Source organism: Tympanuchus pallidicinctus, unplaced genomic scaffold, assembly GCF_026119805.1.
Source record: "Tympanuchus pallidicinctus isolate F22 unplaced genomic scaffold, pur_lepc_1.0 scaffold4, whole genome shotgun sequence".
NCBI lineage: Eukaryota > Metazoa > Chordata > Aves > Galliformes > Phasianidae > Tympanuchus > Tympanuchus pallidicinctus.
The window spans coordinates 46,514,095-46,535,778 of NW_026294758.1; the positions used below are offsets into that span (position 1 = coordinate 46,514,095).

The 21,684-nt window shown below is 39.0% G+C and overlaps 1 protein-coding gene across 1 annotated transcript; it reads left to right on the forward strand.

Moving 5' to 3' along the window:
* The first annotated feature begins 3,496 nt into the window (after positions 1-3,496).
* On the forward strand, positions 3,497-21,349 carry ERMP1 (endoplasmic reticulum metallopeptidase 1). Its single transcript, XM_052700476.1, has 15 exons — positions 3,497-3,798; positions 4,564-4,865; positions 8,715-8,842; positions 9,184-9,289; positions 10,140-10,286; positions 10,960-11,052; positions 11,892-12,104; positions 13,015-13,235; positions 14,364-14,538; positions 15,061-15,251; positions 15,809-15,961; positions 16,344-16,546; positions 17,245-17,360; positions 17,802-17,965; positions 18,974-21,349. The coding sequence occupies exons 1-15, from the start codon at positions 3,512-3,514 to the stop codon at positions 19,136-19,138; spliced, it is 2,664 nt and encodes an 887-aa protein (XP_052556436.1). The 5' UTR covers positions 3,497-3,511; the 3' UTR covers positions 19,139-21,349.
* Positions 21,350-21,684: the final 335 nt, after the last annotated feature.

The window sequence follows — 21,684 nt, forward strand, 5'->3', positions numbered from 1 at the left end:
GAGTTGTTGTGAATGGAGTTGAAGTTTAGATTGATGGCCTGAGTCCAATCACCTAACATTCAACAAGGGTTAATGGTGTGCAACTTGGGACACAACAGCCCCGTGCAGCCGTGTATCTTTGGGAAGGAAGAACTGGAATGTTTCTGGCAGAAAAGGACCTGGAGATGCCAGCTGACAGTTGAACATGAACCAGTAGTGTGCCCAGGTGGCCAAGAAGGCCAACAGCATCCTGGCCTGCATCAGCAGCAGTGTGGCCAGCAGAAATAGGGAAGCTATTTTTTCCTTGTATGCAACACTGGTGAGAATAGTACCTTAATATTTCATCCCCTTACCATAGGGATTTGCTCTGTACTGTGCGGAGAAGAGCAGTGAAGCTGGTGTAGGGACTAGAAAACAAGACACATGAGGAGCGGCTGAGAGAACTGGGTTTGTTTAATCTGGAGAAGAGGAGGCTGAGGGGAGACTTTATCACTCCCTACGGCTACCTGAAAGGAAGCTGCAGTGAGCAGGTGTTGATCTCTCTTCTCAGGTGACAATAATATGCAAAGAAATGGTTTCAAGTTGCACTACAGGAAACTTATAGTGGACATCAGAAAGAATTTTTTCATGAAGAGGATGGCCAAGTGTAGGAACTATCTGCCCAGGCGAGTGGTGGAGTTGCCTCTCCTGGAGGTATTTAAGATGCATGTGGGTGTGGTGCTGCTCAGGGACGTGGTTTAGTGATAAGACTTGTTAGGTTGGGTTGACTGTTGGATTGGGTGATCTTGAAGGCCTTTTCCAACCTAGATAACTCTATAACTTAGGATTCAATACAGGTTATACAGGACTGCCCTGTACTATTGCTAAGGTAGATATTAGTAATGAGTTCTTACAGTGTACTTTCTGCTTTTAAGACCAGGATAGATACAGAATATGATCAGCTGTTGATTCAGAGCAATGTTGAATGTTTACAGTTTGCAAGATGAATACTATAAAGATAACAGCATGTATAATCAGAGGCAGATTACAGTTAATGCAAGGAAATTAAACCTTGGGAAGTAATGACCAAAAAAACTTGAAGAAATGATGGACACTGAACTCCTATTTATTTCCATGGGAATTACAACAGATACAAAGTACACAATAATGCTATTTTATACAGCACATTCGCAGCTACAAAAATACTATTGCCATGCAAATAGTATTTTCACCAGTGATTAATAACAGCCTGAATGTCGTGCTCATAAAAATTTGCACCAGCAGAGGTGACTCACTGTCACTGTTGCCACTGCTAAAATGCAACACCCACTGCCTAACTATGCTTCACATCCACTCTTCTGTCTTCAGAAATGTTCAGCAAGTGTCAGTGAATATCAGTGGGCACCATTTTTTCCACATGGAGGAATTCAATGACATAACTTTGCTTTGTTTGCACTTCCATGCCAGACACCATTTTGCCAGACTGCCCCTTTGCTGCCATCTGTCACACAGCAACAAATGACAGAATATTGGTGGGAATGTTCAACCCCCACTGCCATTTGTTTATTTCTTAAGCAAGAAGAAAGTGTCCTACTGTCCAGCTTTGTTTTGCAAGTAAATTAGAAAGCAAAGCTTGAGTCCCTCTAGATGAGATGAGGTGCTGGATTTTTAGTTCTTCTTCTTTTAAGGAGAAAAAAAACTGTTTCTTAGCTTGCCCAGTTACCAGGGGATTTTCCCATTTTGACATAAGATTTAAGAACTAGGTCAAGTATCAGTCTTCTAAACACAAAATCAAACAGAATATATGCTGAATCGTTTGCTTGGAAATTGGATCCAATTATCTTAAATTGGTCATTCCAGACTAACAGAGCAATAGAGGACACTATATTTGTTAAGAAGTTTGACGTATCATTCATGTCAAAACCTGTACACACTATACTTCCAGCTGAATTCACAGGGCACAGTGCCCTACCAAATGCTGTGCTCAGAACAGATCAAACAAGGGCTGTCAGTACTCCATATCAGAAGACTTTCTGACCTAAATAAGAAAATTACTTCTGCATTTTGGATTGACAGAACATTAAAAGACGTTTTCACCTGTACATCATGATTTTCACCAAAATTGGTAGAATCAGCTCTCTCTCTTAACCAAGGGTTCTTAATATCCAAATGTTGTCCAAAGAATGAAGGGTAAATGACCACTAGAGAAAGGATGAATGTCTTTTACTTACTCGAGTTCTAATCAGCAAGTAAGCATACAAGCAAAGTGAATGAATAATGTGTAGCTCTTGTTTTCTCATATTGTGCATCACCTCTGAGACCAATAATGTAGAGCCTGTTCTAATGTAGTCAAATTTGAGACTTGTAGTCAAATTTCAGCAGCATGTATTACTGGAGAGGTGCAGTCCCTGCGTAGTAGTGCACAATTGAGTGTTTCAGGAGTGGTGGCCCCCAGTGCTTTAGCATTGATGATATTACACATGAAATGGAAATAGAAAATGAGAAAAATCCATACCTAGTTCCTTGCTTGATTTCTCCACACAGATGTAGGACCTACTTAAGAATTTCAAATGTGAAATGCAAATCTATTCTGGATACCTGGCCACATATTTTTAAAACCACAACTTCTTTGCCTTATTACCAGTATGCAGATTATTAAGATGACATTTTCAAAGAGAGGCTTGAATATTTGTATTACAAGCATTGCATCAGACTGATTATGCACTTATATGCTTAAGAAAACATTTGCATTGGAACATTTTAGAGTAGAGCTATTTCTAGTGTAAAATCGTCTGTTAAGCACCAAGCCTGGGTGTCTGTTTGTCCTGATAACACCGAGTCATTAAGACAGAGGTAACAACGTAAGTGAAAGAAATGAAGCAGGAATTAAAAGTAAAAGAAGGAGAAAAGGAACCTCTCAGCCTACAAGGGCTGCCTGAAAGTAATGCCTCCTATGTGTTACGTTGTCCCACAACGTCAAAGGTGGATGTTGGCGGTATGGCAGCAGAAGCTGAACCTTCCCCCCAGTGATCTGTTAGCTGCGCAACACAATGCATCAGAGGGGCAGTCTGACAGAATGGTGTCTGACATGCAAGTGCGTATGAAGAAAAGGTGTGGAAACGAATTCCGCCACATGGAAAAATAAAGGCACCCATCGGCATTCACTGATGCTTGCTGGGCGCTACTGGAAAACACGGCGGTGGGTGCTGCGTTTCAGCAGCGATGACAGCGGGTCACCTCCACTTGTGCAGAGCAAGGCATGCAGGCTCTTGTTCGTTGCCAGCAAAAACGCACAGCGAACGCGCATCTCAACGTACGGCGTTTCGGAGGCAACAACGCCGAGCAGCCCTGAGGGAGGGCGGGGTGAGGAGACCTGGGCGAGAGGAGACGCCCAGCCCTCTCTGACGTGAGCGAAGGCGGGGGAAGGCGGGGCGCCTCGTCCCGTCCCCTCGCCCCCGCCCACTCCGGGGCGCTTTTCCTTTCTCTTTTCTGCCTTTTGACTCTCGGCCCTTTCCGTATCGCGTGTCAGCGCGGCGCAGCGAACGCGCCGGCGATGGAGCGTGGCGCGGCGGCGGCCGTGAGGCGCCTACGCGCGCCCGGCGGCGGCGAGCGGGATGGCGACCGCCGCTCCCCGCCCTCTCGGCGAGAGGACGGAGAGGCCGACCTGCAGAGGAAGAAGCGGGGCGGGCCGCGGCGACGGCTGCTGGGCGAGGCGCGGGGGGTGCCGCTGGTGTTGCTCTACCTGTTGGTGCTGCGGGTGTTGGTGCAGGTCTCGCACCGGCAGCTGCTCAGTCCGCCCGCCGGACGCGGGGAGCGCGAGTTCAGCGCGCAGCGCGCCAGGTAGACCGTGGGGGGGGGGGGGGGGGGGAACGGGAGGCAATGCCCGCGCTCCTGTGGCTCCCGCTTGCAGTGGCACGCCGTGCTGGTTTTGGGGTTGGCGTTGTGGAGAGCTGTATGTCGGTTGAGTGTCGTGGTTGGCGGGGCGAGGAGTCCTGGAGAGAGAGCGGTGCTGCATGGCCTCGTAGGTCGGAGGCCACAGAGGTGATCGGAGGGCTGCAGCTCTTCTCCTGTGAGGGAGCTGGGCTTGTGCAGCTTGGAGAAAGAAGGATTCCAGAGACCTCGTTGTGGCCTTCCAGTACTTAAAGGGTGCTAACAAGCAGGAGGATGCAGCTTTTCACGCAGGTAGATAGTGAGGGGGCATTTAAGTTAGATGTTAGGAAGAAATTCTTTACTGAGAGGGCACAGATGCCTTGGCACAGCTGCCCAGAGAAGCTGTGCTGCCCCATTCCTAAAGGATGGGCCCTGAGCAGCCTGAACTGGTGGGGGGGCAGCCCTGTCCACAGCAGGGCATTGGAACTGGATGATCTTTCAGTTCCCTTCCAACCTAAGCCATCCTGTGATTCTCTGGTTCTGTTATGATCTTTACTGTTACCATCTTGGATGTCTTGAGTAAAGTTACCAGTGTTAGTCTCTTACTGCAAACTTTGAATTTAAAAGATGTACAAAAATGTTAAAGCTAATCTTAAAAATGCTAAAACTTATCTGAAATTAAGGTGTATACAAATACTGAATGTGTTGATGTTGACTGTACAATTTGTCTTTCAGGGGATACCTTGACAACATAACAGCAATCGGGCCCAGAACAGTTGGAAGTCCAGAAAATGAAGTTCTTACAGTTAACTACCTCTTACAACAAATTAAGGCAATAGAAACTGAAAGCACAGATGCTCATAAGATATTTGTAGACATACAGAGACCCACAGGCTCCTTCAGCATTGACTTTTTAGGAGGCTTTACTAGCTACTACGCAAACATAACCAATGTTGTAGTGAAACTGGAACCTCGAGGTGGAGCTGAGCATGCTGTCTTATCCAACTGTCACTTTGACTCTGTACCGAATACCCCAGGTAGGCCCACTTGTTGCTCCTGTATTTCTCTGTAGTTCACAATCTACAGAGCTTGGCTCACTGTCTTCTCCTAGCTAAAACCCTTATAGCCATGTGCTAAAACGCTGCATGTGTCAACTAACTTGTTTGATATCAGTGAAATTCACTATGTATAGAGTGACAGGTTAGTCCTGTTTTAGTCATCGTGTTTTAGGATATAACTTATTTTCTGGCAGGCAGCAAATTATGGATGTCAGATTTGGATTTCTGAGTTTTGTTATGTCTGCCTTTCTTTTAATTCATTCCTCAGGCATGTCACTTGTGCTGCTTCTGCCTGTAATTCAGCTCTTTCCATACTTCTGTACTGATTTTAACTTGGTTTTCCTGTAATGGAAAATGCTTTGTGCTGGAGTCTGTTCCCAACTCCCACTAAGCAGTTTTTCTTCCCATGCCATCTGGTATGTTTTATCTCAAATTTTTAGTACTGTGTCCTTATGTTATACCTTTTTTTTTTTTTTTTTTTTTTTTTTTTCCTTCCCCCCCACTTTTAAAGTTTCTCACTCAAAAGACTATGGTGATCAGAGATTTAAGGTACTGTTGCTTTGGCGGTATGTATGTCTCTCACTGCTACTTTCACCTCTGTGTGTTTCCTTGTTCTTGACCTTCAGTGTTTTTATAAATCTAATCGTCTTAAACAATTATTGCAACATGTTTGTAATCACCTTTGCCAGTTTGTGGTATGTCATTGCCAGGAAGGTATGAAACTAGAACTCATTCAAATACATTTGTTGTAACACATAGACACAGGTGTATGCCACTTATTACAGCTGGAAAGTACTACACATTTCAGTCACTAACAGTAGTTTTACTTAGAATTTTTCATTTACAGCCTGCACTACATTTTATTTTGGGGACCAAACTTTCTGTTCTTTAGCACACCCAAATAATCCTCATTACTGAGGAAACAGTTGAGTCTTAGCTAGAGAAACAAAACATTTGCTATATTCTTTGTGCTTCTGTTTTGTCAACAAAGAGAATACAGGACTTCACTTTAACCTCTGGTCATATTTAGGCAAGATGGATTTCCAATTATATTTAATAACTGTGATTATTGTACAATATCTGATTTAGGAACTGCAGAGGTTATTATTATTGCATTTATAGTCCAACTAGTCCTTGACCTAAAGAATGCTTCACAAGTGTAATATAATGATGACTGTTTTTAGATGTGTAATGGTGTGCCTGTTTCTGTGGGTTGTTGCACAGGGTTATGTATCCATCAGTTACTTTCTTTACAGTTATTCAGTCAGTAGACTGAATCAGAAGTATTTCACCAATCTTGCACAGAGGTGGGAATATCATAGAATGGCTTAGGTCAGAAGGGACTGTAAGGAATATTTGGTCCCAATGTCTGTTTTATGGGCAGTATTGCCACCTCCCAGATCAGGCTGCCCGTGTGAAAAGCTCTTCCTTCTGTTTATAAGCTCTCTTTAAGTACTGGAAAATCACAGTGAGGTCAATGTGGAGAAGAGGGGCTCCAGAAGAGCAAGCGCAGCTCCTCAGCCTGTTTTCCTAGAAGATGTGTTCCAACCCTCTGATAGTCTTTGTGGCCCTTCTTTGGGCCCACTCTGGCAGCTCCACATCCTTGTGCTGGGGGCCCAAGGCCTGACCTCAGTTCTCCAAATGAGGCTTCATGAATTGTTAGTGAGAATCATGAAGAAGTTTATAACGGAACTAGAAATTAACCTGTATGCTTGCCATTAATCACAGTGCATCCTTTTATCACAGCAGTGAGGAACTGCTCTTTCATTTTCCTGCTGTGAAATTTGCACGTAACCTAAGCAAGAGCCTTTTGTTTTCTGTTCTTCTGTCTTTCTATAACTAAGCTGATTTGAGAAAAATGTTTTGTTTAAGCAGAATCAGCATGACTTCATGTTTCAATGAATGGTATATTTGCAAATTAAAATAATAGTATGTGATCTGCTGTTAATGCTCATAGAGTTTTCCTGGCACAATTAATGATCAATGCATCTATTTGCATGCTGTTGGAATAGGTGTCGGCTTGGTATGAAGTTTTTGTTTCCTTTAGATGTTGGTATTACTCAAACATTGTAAAGCAGTTCTGATATTGAAATATTTAAAGTTTTCTTTAAGTTGCCACTTATACTGCTGTGTACTCTTTTCTTGAAATTCAAAGCAAGTGCTTTTCACTGTTGCTAAAGGTGTAGCACAGTGCTCTGTTGGAGTAAAGAAAAACTCAATAAACCATTCAAGCTTCAGTGTTAGAAAGCTTTAGCACCTTTTTAGCTAGAGAAGAGTGTACAAAAAAGGCTAATGAAGGAAATGCATAAGCTTTAAACTCTTAACCTATTTCTATTGTTTTAGTGGTACTAATTTTCAGTTTACACATCCTATTTGGTTATTTTCTAATAAACTTGAAGGTGGAAATACTCGAAATTATTTCTATAGGTGTAGCTGACAGCAGGGTTTCTTTGTGTAACTGATGTTTGTCTTAAGATCTGCTTTAACTTGCTTAGTGTTTTGTTGTATACAAAGTGTTTGGGAATATTTTTCCTCTGAGCTTGTGCATGTGTTTTGAACCTTTGTTTTTCCTTGATTCACATAGAGACCATAAGTCTTTAGTTTTCAGCAAGATTTATTGCTTCCTTGTCCAGTTCTCAGCACAGTATCATACAAAAAGAACTCAGCATGACTAAGAGTAGACTACTGGTAAATTCAGGCAGCAGTATAATCAGAGTTTTAAATCACATATTTGTTGGAAAGCATTTTGCAAAATGAAGTATTGTTGAGAATTAGATTAAAGAACAGTGTAAGGGAAAGGTTCTCCTTGTATATGCATTTATATTTATTAGTTTATTTTAAAGTGCCTGCATACAATAGACTAAAGTTTTCAGTGAGATGCACCCTTTTTGTGGAAGGGGGAGACGTGTCTAAACTCTGCCAAGTTGCAAGCTTTGGAAAAGCTACATTTTATATATGAACAAAGAAGTTTCAGCAGCTAATGACTCTGCCTTGGTATCATTCTGATGCGGCTTGTGGCAAGTAATGCTTTACAAACTGCTGTCATCATCTCAGTGCAAGGAGGCATCATCGGAGTGATATGACATTTCTCCCTTTAGTTCCAAAGTTCTGTTGATTAGAGTGGATAGAAAGGTGCTGCAGCTGTACCAAAGTGAGAGAAGTGGGGCAAGGGACACCTAGAATATGGTTACTTAATCAAGATGAAGGATTGATAGGGCGTGGGAGGAAGTTTGAAGAAGTGGATGTAAGTCTGGAATAGTATTGGATCAGAATTGTAAACAGATCATTGAGGCCAAAATGAAAAAGGATTTCTCCTCTAATGAAAGTGGAAGGGTGTTAGAAATCATTCTGCCACAAAACTACAACATTGCAACATACAGTATTTTAGGGTGCTTTAAAGGAGTTCTGGTATTTGTTTATTTTGCCATTTTGTCCTTAATGTTACTTTCAGAATGTGTCCAGTTACTTACTTGTAAGAGGGTGGAATTCCTTATGGTCTCTTGTATGGGAAAGTTTAGTTTTGTTAATTGTAGTAGGCTGTGAGCACTTCGCTTGTTTAGCACCTAGTTTGTCTAGTTCTCTTGAAGAATATTATTGGATCTGGTATTCTGTACATCACTTGTTTGACTTTTGAACATTAGTTTTCTTTCTGCTATTGCTTATAACTAATGGATTTGGGGTACAATCTATAGCAGAAAATATACTAAAGCTTGGCATAACCATGGCTAGATTAAATGATTGAGAGGATGTAAAACTTTTTTGTCTCAGCTCTTTGTTGCAATTTTGTGCATTTCTTATAAGTCATACTAGTCTGCTTATTATTTTAAGGTGCCAGTGATGATGCTGTTAGCTGCTCAGTGATGCTTGAAATACTTTATACTCTCTCAAAATCATCAGAGCCCCTTCAGCATGCTGTCATATTCCTATTTAATGGAGCAGAAGAAAATATTTTGCAGGTAAGAGTGTGCCAGGATGATAAAATGTACATCAAAGTTGTGAATTAAAAGCCTGGTATAAGAGTGACTGCAGCTGTCACTTTTGTTTCATCTGTTGAAATATTAAATGCTAGTCTTAACGTTCTGAGGAAAACGTATTTGCTGTCGAAAAATATACTTAAATTAAGGCTATTGTTCATATTAATTTAATTGGAAGACTTTGATCTTCTGTTCTGTTTGTGTTACGAATGATCTGAATGCCTTGTCAGAGTTTGATCTGTGATCATACGTGATGGAAAATAACTCTTAGGCTGGTATGGAAGAGTATGGTATGACCTGTATTTTCTTTGTTTCTCACCAAGGCTAGTCACGGCTTCATTACACAACATGAGTGGGCCAAGTCAATTAGAGCTTTTATTAACCTGGAGGCAGCAGGTGTAGGAGGGAAAGAACTTGTTTTTCAAACAGGTAGGAGCACGTATTGTGTCTGGGGGTAGTTCTGGTAATAAGCAGTGTAGACTTGAAAGAGTATTGAAAGTGTCTCGTAACTAGAAGACGGGAGAACAACCGTGCCTCTTTCTCAACCCTTTTTGTAAGTGAGTTGCTCTGCATCTTCAAGAACACACAGGCTGAAGCAGTGTGGCAGAAGTTCCCTCATAGATTGGAAATCTGTGTAGAGCAGTGCTATAGTTGTGTTTCTCTTATACATCAAGGTAGTAAGGAGACAAACAGATCAGTATCTTACTTGTATCTTGCATACTCATAAATCATGTGCTTTATTTAATCTCCAGTCTACCCTTTCAAAATCTTTGCAGAGAGATTTAGGCATTAGAACTCAAGCTGCTGCTCAGAAAGCAGCAAAACTTCTCTGTTAAGCTTCAGCTCCATTGTAATTGAACTGCGTACTTCTAGTATTTTTGTTCTTCATCTAAATCATACTTCCTGCTACTGGGGCTGCCTCATTGTTTACTTGCATTGAATGCTTTAGCAGAGAGACTTTTCAGCAAATAATTTTGATACGTGATAGATAATAAATTGGAGATTCTAGTAAAGGCTGTGGTTTATGCATTAGTCCTGTGTCTTCTTTAGGAGAATGGCGTATCTATCTTGCCACTGAACATCAAGACATTTATGTATTTTTCCACCTGTGACTAATTCTCTAAATTGTATGAGACGTTCAAGTTAAATAAATGAACTTAGTATACTTTGTGGGGCGACACAGTTTCTCTGTGTGTTGTTGTTTGTTACAATATAGGTACCTGTCTTAACTGAGATTCAGAAAGTAGTTGTTGTGAGCTTTCTGTTCATCTTCTGTTAGGGCCTGAAAATCCTTGGTTGGTACAGGCGTATGTATTTGCAGCCAAACATCCCTTTGCCTCTGTGGTGGCACAGGAAATATTTCAGAGTGGTATTATCCCAGCCGATACAGACTTCCGGATCTATAGGGACTTTGGAAATGTTCCAGGTATGTTATCAGAACATGTCAATGGACACTGTGCAACCATTCATTTGTCTAAGCTTACAACAAGCAGGCTGTTCCGTTGCTCAGAATGAAGGGGGATGTGCTGAGTGTGTCATTCATCCTGTAGAAAGATTCTCTTCGATAATTTTTGTTTGCTTACATTGCAAATTGTTTGGACATTCGAAGCGTTTTCAGACAGGCCTTTTGCAAAGTTTTTTTTTTTTAATCAGTAGTAAAAAGGATACACTTGACATTTTGAAAAAGCGTTCCTGTGGTTCCACTGACACTGACAGTATTGCTGTCAGAGTGGATCTGTTTCTATTGATGTATTTTTACTAAATATTTGGAAAGAAGTAAGTATGCTTTTTTTTTCTGATGCTGATATGATTAACAATTTTCATGTTTTTCTCCATTAGACATCTGTAGAGATTTGTCTGCAGGTGCCGTGTAATCAATATGTTAGTAACAACAGGTATCTTAAAATACATCAACTTATCCTTTTTAAATACAGGTGGAATCTTAGTCTTCCTTATATAAAGCAAACTTGTTCGTTTTGGCAGAAAGTAACCAGGCTGCAAAGTAGAGCAGTGTTTTCTGTGAAAGTTATTTGAGGCTTTCATATTTATTTTGATATTTTTAGATTTACACAACTTACCATGTTTTTTTCTCTCTGTAGGAATAGACCTGGCATTTATTGAAAATGGCTACATTTATCATACAAAATATGACACATCAGACAGAATTTTAACAGACTCCATTCAGAGAGCAGGTTAGTTTCAAGAATTAAATAACAGCTACGAAATCCTCAAGTGTGACTACATAGCTGTTTCTTCATTTTGATGTAAGACTACTAACCCAAGAAATGCACTATGTGAAAAACTGCTTGTTGATGAGAAAAGAGTTAACTGAAAATATGCCTTTAAAATACAGAGGGAACGTGTTGGAGCAACTTGGGAAAATAAACTATCACCATAACTAATGTTGGTTTGGAATTTTGGCATCTAATTGAAGTTAAAAGCCAGCCATTTGAATGGTTCCATTAATTTATAGCTGATTGTTCAACATTTGGCTTTCCTTTTTTTCTCAGTAAGGCCTGTTATTGATTAACATTGAACTTAGGTATTATGTGAGATGAAAAAGTGGTTGGCACACGTAGGCTGTGAAGGAAAAGAGCCTCTATGTCTCTACCTAATAGTCCCTGAGGGAAAGGAAGGCAGGCAATTCATAGCTGGAGAAACATGGAGCTGGGTGCTAGAGGCAGAGAAAGAGGAAGAAGTTTAACAGAAAGTTTAACTCCTCTGTTGACGCTTGGGATATACTGCTTTAATATGAGACTTGAAGGGCTTTTAGGCTGAAAGATAGATTAGTTCATTGACTGAAAAAGTATTGAAGTGTAGAAAGCTTTTGAAGCTTATTTAAAGAATAACTATAGATTATCTGATGAAAATACATAGTCTATACCTTCAAGTAGGAATTCAAAATAATCAGCTGTGTATTAGCTTCTTTTGTTACAGATATTTCAATGCAGTTTTAAATGCACAAAAAAATGCAGTGTATTAATTCATTAATTCTGATACAGTTTTGTTGTGTATTTGCTCTTTTTAATAGGTGACAATATTCTAGCGATGCTAAAATACCTAGCTACATCAGATATGCTGGCGAAATCTTTTGAGTATAGACATGGAAAAGTTGTATTCTTTGATGTACTTGGTTTATTTGTCCTGGCTTATCCTGCTCGTGTTGGCACCATCATGAACTACGTAATAGCAGCAATTGCTTTTCTTTACTTAGGCAAAAAAGTATTACAGCCCAAAAACAGAGGTAAATCTATTTTTTTTCTTAATCTACTATTATGTTACAAAGAGTAAGAAGTACTCAGGAGATAAAGAAAAACTGTTTCCTTATATCCCTTTGCATCATAACCATTCTGAAACGCTCCTCTGATTTGATAAACTTAAGAAGAAAATTTCAGGTGTGCAGGAATTACTTTGTGTTTAAGTTACTCAACTACGAATATTTATGATGGGCTGTGATTGCCCAGATGTCTACCATTCATGAACTGCTATTATAGCTTTTATCCTTTCACGAAGATTTAGTTTAAACATTTCAAAAATCTTAAAAAAAGGAAAAAAAAAACCCAACTGCCTACCATTTGTATGAACTCTGTTCATAATGTGGGTAGAGCTTCCGAAACATGTTTCTTGAAGAGCTGGCCATAGGCAGGAGGAGATTGCAAAACAGAAAACAGGGGAAAAGATTGCTATCACCCATAATGAAGAGCATGAAGTCAAACTCTCTAATCAGAAACTTTCATTTGAGGCATGGAACTGTATCTATTAAAAAAACAACACAAAACAAAAAAACCCCACATAGTATCAAGAAAACTTTTTTTTTCCGGAGTAAGAAAAAATTATAAGTAAAGCAACTCTGATGTTTTCTGAGGTTTTTCAGGTGGTTGGCTTCACCAGTTCCCTAGAAAAGCCGTTGTCGTCAGTAGTGTGGTGACCAAGGAGGTAGACTTTCCTCTGGGGACTAATCCTCCAGTGAGAAGTGCTGCAGAATGATTTGCAAGAAAATAAATAGGCTAAGTGATTTAGACCGTACAGTTAAGAACTCTGCAGAGTGAACTCCTTATTTGGTCATTACCACAATTATACTGTGATTTTAATGTTGATGGTAGTCTGCAGTAGAATTTATGACTGTTGGGTGAAACGTTTTTTCTTCTTTGTAGCAATTAATAACCTGAAGAAATTCTTTACTGCGTTTGGATTAATACTGTTAAGTTGGATCTCCACACTTGTAACTGTCCTTATTGTGGCGGTGTTCATCTCTCTCGTTGGACGGTCTCTTTCTTGGTATAGCCATTTCTATGTTTCTGTGTTTCTGTATGGCACTGCAGCTGTTGTTAAGCTCATTCTCGTTCACTCACTAGCCAAGAAGTTCTACTACAAGGTAAGACTGACTTCGCTGCCATTGTTAAAGAGCGTGAGTGTAGTGTTTAATCTCATTTGAGCAATGGGTTGTTGTGTTAAATGAGAGTTAGCAGCCCCTTGATTTAGGGCTTCATCCTCACTAATGATTGGTAGCAGTTGATTCAGGGGAAAAATGTATTGTTTCTTCCCTGTGGCACACTCTTGTTCTCCCATCACTTGTTGATAAGAGATCAAAGCAACAGCTGGAGAATTGAGTATCTTTATCTTATCATATCTTTAAATGTTCTTGAAGCTCAGAAAATCTGCATCTATACTCAAATGGTCTTTTGAGTCTTTCCAAACTCTTTCTTATGAACATACTTATAAGACTTGTCTCAGTGTAACCATATGTTGGTACTTTTAATGCATCTTTTAGTATTTCTATTCTTTAATTCATCTAAATCATAACATAAACTTTGTCGTGGAACTTGGTATTCCTCGTCTTTCTTTCCCATTCTGTCTTATTACAAAACAGAAGGGAAGTTTCTGTTTTCTAGTGGCTCTCACAGACAGGAGATAATTATTTGGTTTCAGGTGCTGGATCTAGTTCTTACCTGATGCTTGTCTGAAGAACAGATCACTTGACTAGATATTATTCATCTCTCAGTTTTCTTGGCATGCTTTAGGTTATAGTATACCTCTGTAACTTAACTTATACCTAAGAAGATCTGCATAAAAATTTTGGAAGCTGATCTCTCATTTGGCTACGACAGGCAATGCTTAAGTGTTGATGAAGTAATGTGTTTGCTGTTAACAGTCCAGGAACAAGTGGATCAATAAAGTTTTTGTTTCGAGAAGAAACGTTTGGGTTACCAAATGTATTTCCTCACTGCCCCCATTTTTTCACATCCTGAAATGGAATTAGGTACTTCCTTAAAACCATCCAGGAAGGTGGTCCTTCTTGCTACTAGCAAAAAAAACCCAACAAAACAAACAACAAAATCCATCATGAGTAAGTGTAAATGTCAGAGCAGATGCCTTTTAAATTTGAGTTGTCCAAGACAAACAATTCCATATGAGAAATTAGAGTTTGTTTATGAATTCTTACGACATTTGATACATGAAATGTTTTCTCGCTCAGTGGTGATTGATTCCCTTTTTGTTGCAGAACATGAATGACCAGTACTTGGGAGATGTGTTTTTTGATGCCTCATTGATGATTTGGTCTGTATTATTGGCAATGATTACTCACATTGGTCTTTGTTCAGCATTCATTTGTACGTTGTGGGTAGCATTTCCTTTACTCACAAAGCTGATGGTCCATGAAGAATTCAGACAAAAAGGTATGAGTTTTTGATGGGGAAGGCTACATTCAAAAACCTCTGCCCCCTGCTATTATATATTAAGGTGTTTTCTTCCAGTCCGTATTGTTTAAGCAAAGTAACTCAATTCAGGAGCAGAGAATTTTTGAAGTACATACGATGTTTTTGTCACAAGAATGTGTTCTTCAACCAAAGGCAGTCTGAAACTGGGGAGAATCTTTTTAGAAAAACATATTGAGAAGCATACTATATTCCAAGCTAAAAAGAACAGTATTATTTGGGATTGCTAACTGATCAAATATTTTTTATGGTAAACATTGTTATAAAAATGGAACATTTAGAAAGTCTTTGGAACAAAACGTCTGATATACATTTTTTGGTAACATGAGAGTTGTTTTGCAGTGTTCCTAGAAGAGTCATACTGACATTGGCTGGGTAAAATGAAGTCTCTGCCAAGGTCTTCATATTGTATGTGGACTTGCACGTTGGCCTTGCAGCAGTGGATGGATATATTAGTAATGTTCTGCATTTTGTGTCCTGCAGGTGCCACAATGAAATTTGTTGTGATGTACATGCTAGGAATGTTTGTTCCCTATCTATATATGATGTATCTCAACTGGACTGTATTTGAAATGTTTACTCCTATTATGGGACGAAGTGGTTCAGAAATTCCACCAGACGTAGTGTTGGCAGGATTTATTGTGGCCAGCACCATGATTCTGTCATCCTATTTTGTGAGTAGAATTTTAGAAGGTTTAAAACTTTTTAAGCTTTCTCTAGACTCGAGAATCAGTGTTTTTTTCTAAGCTACTGTTTGAAGTTAATGATATTATTCAATATCTCAAATGTTAATACAAGAAAATTCTAGGAAATGGGGAAGATCCTGTTTTTCAGAAAGAGGTAATTGAAAAGGATTTCAAAATATTGATATAATAAAATGAGTAATTTAATACTGGAGTTTGAGCAGACATTCATGTTAGATGAAGTACAGTATGTACTAAACAAAATCTATGCAACACTTCAAAAACATTCTAGACTTTTTTATGGCACCCTTGCTGCATAATGTCTAGGTTTTTCTTGACATATGTCTTACAAAAATGAGAAGTTTTTTTTAAACCTCTAGAATGTACTTTTTTTGTTTTCAAATATTGAGATTGCAAGAAAGTTTACTGTGTTAAATAGTATTCTTTCTAATGTACTTGCACTTCCGTAATTGGATTTTAGAGTTATGCAGTGTATTTTATTTCTTAGCCTTGTAGTTTTATAACTGAGCTGTCTTTTTGTTCTCTAGATTAACTTCATTTACCTTGTCAAAAGTACAAAAACGACGCTAATAACTTTAACTGCTGTGTTTCTAGTCACTCTGATTCTCGTTTGTAGTGGAATCTTCTTTCCTTACAGTTCTGATGCAGCTAATCCAAAGCCTAAGCGAGTCTTTCTTCAGGTAAGAAGAGTCTTGCATATAATACTGCCTTTATGCTACGTGCAGGGGAGTTTTTGTTGTTATTTTTAAATGCTTAAACCTTTATGAAGTAGCTTTTCTGGTGCTTGCTTGATTTAAGGTGTAACAATTATTCTTGGATTTGAAAGAGCTGGTACTGTTTCTTATGTTCAGCTCCTGTGTTTGGTTCGTTTTTGTCAGGAGAAGAGGTTGTTTTGTGATCTGTGTAATTGTATTCAGAAATATACGTTGCATACTGAAAATACAGTAGACATTAAGGGTTGATGTAGAGGATATTTGGGAATTACTTATAAGTATTGCAAGTTTCACAAACTGCCAGCATCTAACTGGTTTTTGTTTGTTTTTGCTTTTTAAAATCTTCCAGCATATGAACAGAAGATTTCATGATCTAGATGGAAACCTGTTTAAAAGTGACTCTGGTATATGGATTAATGGATTTGATTATAATGGAATATCTCACATAACTCCCCATGTACCTGAAATCAATGACACCATTAGAACTCCGTGTGAGGAGTGGGCTCCGTTTTGTGGCCTTCCTTGGATTCTGCCTGTGCATTTCATGTTCCGGTTGGTGTGAACACTGCTTAATTTGAGCCACTTGGTTTGTGCAGTCTCCCTTTTGGAAGGGAAGAAAGATAAGGGTAAACTTGGCCAAGCAGTAAATTATCCTTCCACTTGAAAGGCGCTTTAACTTCTGTCTGGATACACTGTCTGCTGCCACAGACTGTGCTAGAGATCACTGGGTCTGCTGGAGGAGATTTGGAAGTTGATGTGTGGGAAAATTGATGTCAGCACCAGTGGAGAGGAAAGTGAGAGGCCTTCTAAAGGGCACTTCGAAGTAGCAGTATGTGTGCTTCTTCCTTTCTTTCCCCTCCTCTACTCAGGTGAAGAAGGTTAAAGTAGATAGTTCCACCAGATGAATAGTAGCTGCTGTAACTGTTCTTTTACACCTGAGAAGTCTTATGACCAAAAATAAACAATTTTGGAGATCCCAGTATTTTTACTTACTTTATTGGTTTGTAAATTCAGACAGGTCCAGATAACAAATAAGAACAGTGATCTTTACTGCTGTTCTGTTCTTGTGTCTTTTAAGTGTTTCTCTGTAAGCTGTTAATTTTAAACTATCTTCTAGCTTAAATAGCTTCTGAATATTTTACGTGTTGACAGAGCAGTCAGCTAGGTTGTACAAAAACTTACTCTTTTCATGTTTTAGTACCTCTAACTGCTGCACTGAGATAAAATTAAAATCTTATTTGTTCATTCAGGAAAAACTGGTATCTTCCTGCTTCAGAAATTTTTCCAGCAAGCCCCATTCACTTTGAAGTTCTCACCAAAGAGCTAACGCCCTGGAACTCGGTGAGGTTAAGCTTTGAAGTATCTGGTGAGTGACTGAAGCTCCTAATGTGTGATTTGTTTTTATTTTTATGCTCATAATAGATTAGATTTAATTCCAATACTGCAGTGTACAGTGCCACTCCTAAAATGAGTTTATTTGTGCCAATCACACAAAGCTCACCAGTTTCAGAACACTGTGGTTGTCACCTTTCAGTTGTTATTTGACTGATACCTTGTCTATTTTGAATAAGCCTTGATCTTCTTCTAGCAAGTCTCTTCTTAACGTCCATTTACATCTAATTTATCTTACTGCTTAGAAATACTTGAATACTCTTCTATAGAGAACGCAGTTTAGCTCTGTCTTGATTTCAAGGTATATATAGTAATGCAAATTTTACTAGTTACTGTTTAGGAAAATACGTTGTTGGAATGAAAGAAAGAGGGGCAGATGTTCTTTCTCCTTTCAACTGTTTTTACTTGCCTGCAGGTCCAAGTCACATGTCTCTGTATATTCGGCCACACGAAGGGTCAGCTTTGTCCACCTGGTCTCTTGGAGATGGAACGCCTGTTGCTAGTGTAGGAGGAGACTACTTTGTGTTTTACTCCCATGGGCTGCAGGCTACACCATGGCACTTCTGGATAGAGCTGACAGTAAGTATGCTGCTGTTGGAAATCTGGTGATTTCATGGGTTTTTAAGTTGGTTCCCTGCTTTGTAAATCAGTTCACACTGATTTTGATGCTTTGTCCTCCAGCTTGCTGAACAGTCAAAGGGAGAATCTTTTCCTTGTTTTCACATATTAGGCCTTAAGCTTGCATTTTTCTCATCTTAACCTCATAGTTTTTAAAGTTCTGTCTTCATTATTTCACAGCTTTTCTTCCTGTTGTAAATAGTTCCCTTTTCACGTACTTTGCTTACTTGGGAAATTTTTTTTTTGTAAACTTATCTGCCTGAAGAGAATCATAAAAATTTTGTGTTCCATACTTTATTTTTTGGTTGGAAATAAGGCTTCTGTTAAGTACCAGTGCAACAGCTTCCAGAATTCCTATTCCAGTAGGATTATGATCCCTCATGCCCACTGTTAAATTGCCAATGAATAACTTTTTCTAGACTTGTAAGTTACCACTTTACTACTTTACCACATTACCACTTTAACAGTGAGATTTACTATAGGTTTAACATTAAGGAAATATTACCAGAACACATGAAAGCTCATTATTCCTTCCTGGATTCTATTATATAAACAACCAAATAATCCTTATGAGGGTACGTGATAAAGGCAGACAGGAATCTACAGTGTAACAAGCTTTGCAAGACCGAAAAAGCAAAGCTAGGCATAAAATACTTGTCATGCTAAAGGTTCAAAGTGGAAAGATCAGAATAAATACCGTGTTGGAGTTCTGTCTTGATTTATTGGCAAAATGTATACCTACAAATGAGTTTAGAGCATGTGCTCTAACATGTCAGAGCAATTTCAATTAAAATTGAGCTCATGATGATACTGGTTCAGTTGAAGATATGAAATGCTTTAACTTACAGAACCTGTGGGCTGTAGTTTGTTACATGGGTGTTAGATCTGTGGAAAAGTACATCTGGATTAATTTTATGTTTAAAACCCGTGAGCAGTCATAAATACTGTATTGTCCTTTCTCACTTACAGGCCCCAGAAAACCATTCTGATGGAATAGTCTCCCTTGCCATAGCAGCACACTATTTTTTTGGGGAAGATCAGAAATCACCTCAACTTCATGCCTTACAGGAGAGATTTCCAAATTGGACGTTTTCTTCTGGATGGTCCTGCACTTACGACCTTTTTGTTTTTTAATGTTACTAGTAGTGCAGTGCTAATAGGGTAACATCTCTAACATTGGATACTGTAATAAACATTCTACCGAGATACTGGAGACTTCTGCAAGAGTTTTAAATATGTTGGATACCAATAGTGTTTCTTTGGCAGTTTGGCTGTTCACTGGGGATAAGGTGATATTCCGTGTCGATGCAAAATACAGTTCAGCTGGTTCTTCCACTGAAATGGCAGTTTGACTGGTGTGTTTCTGAATATGACAACTGCATTTGAGGAAGTAAAGTGAGCATGATACAGTGGTAACTGTAATGAAAGGGCCTTGTCAAATTATTTTGAAATAGCATGAAATGTGACTGTACTTCATGCATGTTCCACCTACATTTAATGGAAATTCAGACTGGACATCAGGAAACATTTCTGTACTGCAAAGGCAGTCAAACACTAGAACAAGCTTCCTAGAGAGATGGTTGATGCCCCGTGTCTGTCAGTGCTTAGAAGGCAATTGGACAGTGCCCTCATAGACTTCAACCTCTGATCAGCCCTGACATGGGCAGGCAGTTGGACTCTGTGATCTTCGTAGATCCCTTCCAACTGAACCAAACTGTTCTGCAGGCTGTTGTCATGTACCGTCCTATTAAAGTAGAATATTCAACTAAGAGATGCTTGTTTACATGGTGGGGGAAGGGATAGCAAAATCCTAGATGGTGCTTTTGTTGCTGGACAAAGTTACTGAAAGCGGGTGCCTGTGTAGGTTGCACAATGCAGAAAAGCTGGTATTCTGGAATGTGGTAGTTACTTATTTGAGTGAAACCATGACAACCCGTGTTATCATTTCCATTTAATGTCTTTCTGTTAAAAACATAGCTTCTATCTTTTGCCTGTCTTTTCAGTGCAGGAATTTGTGTGGGTAGGTTTCACCTGTCACCTTGTGCTTCTATTCCTGTTACGACTTTTTAGTATCAACATACAAGCATGTTCTCACTCTCTTGTATGTAAGAGTGCCAAGTCACCACTTCTTTGAGTGGATGTCTTGTAATTAATCCACTCTAAATTTCAAGTTATCTTCTAATTTGTTAGAATTGGCTAAATTTTGGTATCTCCTTTGGAGAGACTTGTAGTAGTGTGACAGTATTGCACTTCGCTAATACATTTGTTTCTTCAAATATGGGTTGCTTTCAGTAAGGAAAAATACCAAGAAGCATCCTTAAAAGAATGTCTCCTGACATTTCTGAGTCGCTGTTCTTGTTTTTATTCCTACGGGATGGGGCTTGTAAATGACTGTGATTTTTAGAATAACTTTCAGTTTGGACAGGCTTTGAATTGTGAAGCCATTCACCTGTTGCTGTTCAGGTTTTGTTTCTTCTTCTTTACAGCCAAACTCAATATAAAACTTCCTGTGACATCAACACCATGCCATGATTAACACAGATTCACCTTCTCTTTGTCCCGTGAATATTGCCAAATAGCATGTAAAGCAGATTTTGTGCATGCATCATAATTTCAAGTAAAAACATGCTAGTACATGCTAGAAGTTTTACAGGGCATGTGGAAGAAAACAGTTTAATTTGTGTGAGCTCTGATAGAAAGCAGTTCCCAGTTCGGGTATTTTTGCTTCAGACTGATCTGTAGCTGTGTAGGTAAGTGTCAGGAAACAGTTTTATTTCTTGCAAGGTCTATTTGCAAGCATTGTTGACTGACTCTTGGACTGCGACAGAAGTTTAATTACTGTACTTATACCTAACTGGACATCATTATCTTAAATACTCTACAGAACATGAATCAATCTTCACTCACTTGTATCAGATTGTATCTGATTCAAAAGAACAGTCAGTGTGTGATGCATTCATTGTTTTAAAAACAAACTTGTGCTATTAGTGACTGGGGAAAGAAAACCTTCGTTCTGATTGTCTTGAATCTCAGCATTTGCTGTGTATTGCACTCTAGTTGGTGCACAGCAAGTTAACAAAAGCTGCACTGATATTCACCGTCCTCTCAGATTTGGTTTTTATGTTTTGCCTCTGATTTATAGCTTTTTAAAAAGTACTATGTGAAGAATTCATACCAAGAGCCAATAATGTAAAAATACCTGTTAGTAATTTCTGGAACTTCCATGAAGCAATAACTTTTGCTAACTCAGGATTTAACCTTTATTAAATTATATAATTATAAGGAGTGCCTAATTTGTTGTAAATTTCTGGCTTTATAAATAAAAGTGAAACTCAATCATTAAAACTGTGTGTTCAGTATGTTTGTTAGAGGCGTGCTTGAATTGTCTTCATTTGTTGTGCCAGTGCTGTATTTACGCTTTGAGTGCAACGAGTGCTAAGTGATGTTGGGAACATCTTGAGTTAGAGCTACGTGAATTATGTGCACTGTCAAGAAATATTAAAAAACTGTGTGAGATGAAAAACGTTGAAATTAAAATCTCTGGCTAGTTGCCTGGACAGGAAGATTCTCCTTGAAACAAGATGTGATGTGGAGAAGGAGCTGGTAGCAGAGTTGCTTATACTTTTCAGAACTAATAGTTGAGAGCAGATTTGCTGCTGTTGGTCACAGCAGCAAAACAC